The sequence below is a fragment of the Perognathus longimembris genome, chromosome 28 (genome assembly GCF_023159225.1).
Source record: "Perognathus longimembris pacificus isolate PPM17 chromosome 28, ASM2315922v1, whole genome shotgun sequence".
NCBI lineage: Eukaryota > Metazoa > Chordata > Mammalia > Rodentia > Heteromyidae > Perognathus > Perognathus longimembris.
In genome coordinates, this window is record NC_063188.1 from 2,789,941 (window position 1) to 2,793,811 (window position 3,871).

Genomic DNA, 3,871 nt, shown 5'->3' on the forward strand with positions numbered 1-3,871 from the left:
ATGTCATTTGTTCCTCAGGCTCTCAGGGAATAGACCACCAGGAAGCCAGGAGCCTGGGCACCCCCACCCCACCCCCAAAGAACACCCCAGTGAGGGCATGTGCTAGAACACCAAGGGTGGGGGTGGAGGCTGAGTGCACTCACACGCTCCCTCTCTCCCCAGGTCTGGGAGTCCTCGTCACCTGCGGTGCCCAAGGACAACCATGATGCCTCATAGTCGGAAGGGCCGGCAGGGCGAGTGTGAGGATAACCCCCAGGACCAGAGAGAGGCGTCGCAGGGCGTGGTGAGTGAGTGCCCGGTCCCTGTGGCTGAGGAGAAGAAAGATGGGAAGAAGGAGGAGGAAGAGGATGAAGAGGAGATGGCCATTGACTCTTCTTCCAGTACTGCTATGATCCCAGCCACTCCAAGATCAGTGCTTCCTACTGGAGTACCAAGTTGTCCCCAGAGTCCTCTGAGAGCCTCCTCTCCCCCCATTGACTTGGTTTCTATTACACAGAACCAAGTCAATCAGGGCTCCAGGAGCCGTGTAGCGGAACGTCTGTTCCCCAGGGGTGGTCTGGTAGATCCTGAATCACTGTTGACAAATTCAATACCCTTAGTACTCTTCTTGCTTAGCAAGTATGGAATGAAAGTGGTGACCACCAAAGCAGAAATGTTGGATGTCATCAAAAATCACCATAATTACTTCTCTATGATCTTACGCAGAGCTGCTGACTGTCTGCAGTTGATCTTTGGCATTGATGTAAATGAGGTGGACCCCATTAACCATTCCTATGTCCTTGTCACTTCCCTGGGGCTCACGTATGATGGGTTGCAGAGTGATGTCCAGGGATTGCCCAAGACAGGCCTTCTGATTATGATCTTGTGTCTCATCTTCATGAAGGGCAACTGTATCTCTGAAGAGGAAGTCTGGGACTCACTTAATAAGATGGGGGTGTGGTCTGACAGGGAGCACTACCTGTCTGGGAATCCCAGGAAGTTAATCACTGAAGATTTTGTGCAGGAGCAGTACCTGGAGTACCGCCAGGTGCCCAACAGTGATCCTGCTCGCTATGAGTTCCTGTGGGGCCCCAGAGCCCACTTAGAAACCAGCAAGATGAAAATCCTGAAACACTGGGCCAAGTTCAGTGGGTGTGATCCAAGCAGCTTCCCTGCCCTGTATAAAGAAGCATTGAGAGAGGAAGAAGATGCTCTGTAAGCACAAGTCATAAACAAAGCCACTCGTGGACCAAATCCCGTGGCACATGAGGCCCACTGTTCATTTTGTGTTTGAAGACAGGAGTCAGCTTTGTCAGTAGTAGAGTTCTAGGATGAGTTGAGAAGAACATATAGTATACCATATTTGGGTGACTTCAAGTTGACTAATATTCCCTTTAGAATTGTTCAGGTATCCTTTGTAATTAAGAGTTGATTCGGGTTTTTCATTAAGAGTTGATTCAAGTTATAAATGACAATACGCACATATGTATTACTGTTATATAGTTTAAGAGTGAGTTTTCCTAATTGTTCAATCAATGCAGAAACCATGTTATTTTGTCACTTGGAATGTGTTAACATGGAAATGGGAAATTAATCATCAGTGAAACAGATGGCACAAAGAAATAAAGGAAATGTTAATTTTTCCCTTTCTCCAATTTTCTTTTCTGTAACATTAAAAAATATGTGTGTTGACATAAATTTGCTGGACTCTAACTTGACAATGGAGATGAAATAAAATCTTAGTAAATATTTCCCCCAACTTACTGTTTGATTCAGTCTTCAATTCTTCATTGAGCATTTGCTCTTTGGATGGTCTTTGATTAGTAGTGGAGATATTAGTAAACTGGGTTCAGTCAGGCCCACATTTCCACATAGATGGTGGTGTGTAGGAGCAGTGCTCACGTCAGGGGGCTGTGGAGATGTCCTCAAAGGTGAAAAGAACACATGAGGTCTGGATGAGGAGGTTGGGATCCAGGAACAGCAGCCCATGGTCAATGTCCATAGCCAATGAACATCAGAGCTTGTGGAAGTGCAGTTCCTTCCCTGGGAGTTGAGTGCTGGGAGGCTTCATGGTGACTGGGAGCACATCCTCCAGCAGTGTGCCTCAGGCCTGCGAGAATACCACAGTACTCTGAGAAGCTCCCTTTGCATCCTACATGAGGCACAGAGGAACCTCCTTCTGGGGCACATATGAAATGTGAGGCTGAACTCAACACAGAAGCTAGGTAACTTTGAAACCAGATTATTAGATCAAGCCAAAGTCCAGGGGGTCTCATGTTAGGTCCAGCTACTTGTCCTTATATGTCAAATAATAAAACATAGTGAAGGCAGAGAAAGGAAATTTATTATATGGCAGCCATGGACTGCAGCTCTTCGGTACACAGTGCCATCAGCTGCCCTGGCTCTCAGGCCTTCAGCCAAAGACTGGAATGATACCACTACATTTCCTAGCCTTGAGCCTCAGCCTTCATAATCATGCAAGCAAATCATTCAAATGAATACTTATACCACCTGCCTGTGTGTCTTTACTCTATTGATTCTGTTTCTTTGAAAATTTACATCCAGCCTTCTAGGGGTAGACCTTACAGGATATAGCTGGAAATATAAGTTAGAATTTAATAACTTAAACTGATAACTAATTACTACTGAAGATACATTTATGATAACTATTTCAAAAATCATACTTTAGTGGTATAGAAAACCATCCCTAATCTTCTGGATGAAAATCCAAGAATTTCTGTATAGCAGACCATTAGCATAGCAGAATATCTGTGACAATTACCTTAAAAAGAAAGAGGATTTATTTATATCACAGTGTGAGGGTACAAACCCAAAGCTGGGCAGCCTATTTGTTTGGTTTCTGATGAGTGGCAGATGGCAATAGTTGGGGGGAGATGGTAATGGTTCAGAACACAAGCTAGAATGAGTGCTCACATCTACAAATAGGAAGCAGAGAAAGACCGGAAGACAAGAGTCCAACAGTCCCTTTCAAGGTCATGCCCAATGACAGAAGACCTTCCCACTTGATCCTACTTCCTAAAATTCCACAGCATCAAGCCCGGAGACCAAGCCTTCATATACAGGCCTTTGGAAGACATGTATCTAAATCATAACAACAACTGAAGCCATTTTCAATAAATTCAGATAAGTCAAAAAATGAAAATTTACATCCAAATATGTATAAAAATCCTTAATCATTCATACAAACATGACATACATGCATATAAATATTAATTTAAAATAGATCATAGACTAAAACATAAATAAATTATAAAACTTCTGGAAAAATCTCGAGGAAAAAATTCATTGTAATCATAGTTTGGGCCATTTTTTTTACAGCAAGTGGCAATTCATAAAAAAACCAAAGTGCGGGCTGGGGATATAGCCTAGTGGCAAGAGTGCCTGCCTCGGATACACGAGGCCCTAGGTTCGATTCCCCAGCACCACATATACAGAAAACGGCCAGAAGCGGCGCTGTGGCTCAAGTGGCAGAGTGCTAGCCTTGAGCGGGAAGAAGCCAGGGACAGTGCTCAGGCCCTGAGTCCAAGGCCCAGGACTGGCCAAAAAAAAAAAAAAAAAAAAACCAAAGTGCTAAACTACCCTTTATCAAGGTTAAATCTTCTATGCTTTAAGCAACACTGTTATGAGAATTAAAAAAGAAGTAAATGAAAAGAAAGAAACATATTCATGGTAAAATTATATGCAGGTATATGAAGGGTTCTTAAGATTCAGAAGCAAGAAAGAAACACTTAACTTTTAAAGTTGAGTTAAAATTTTGAAGAGAAACCAAGAAAAATATATGAATGGTTAATAAACCCACAAAGAGATGCTTGAAATCACCGATGATTGAGGAAATGCAAATTAAAACCAAAATGATGAATGAAGAGAAAGA

General features: G+C 43.0%; 1 protein-coding gene across 1 annotated transcript; it reads left to right on the forward strand.

The window, feature by feature from the left end:
- The first annotated feature begins 202 nt into the window (after window positions 1-202).
- Window positions 203-1,198, forward strand: LOC125344082 (melanoma-associated antigen 10-like). The gene has a single exon (XM_048336680.1). The coding sequence runs from the start codon at window positions 203-205 to the stop codon at window positions 1,196-1,198; it is 996 nt and encodes a 331-aa protein (XP_048192637.1).
- The last annotated feature ends 2,673 nt before the right edge of the window (window positions 1,199-3,871 follow it).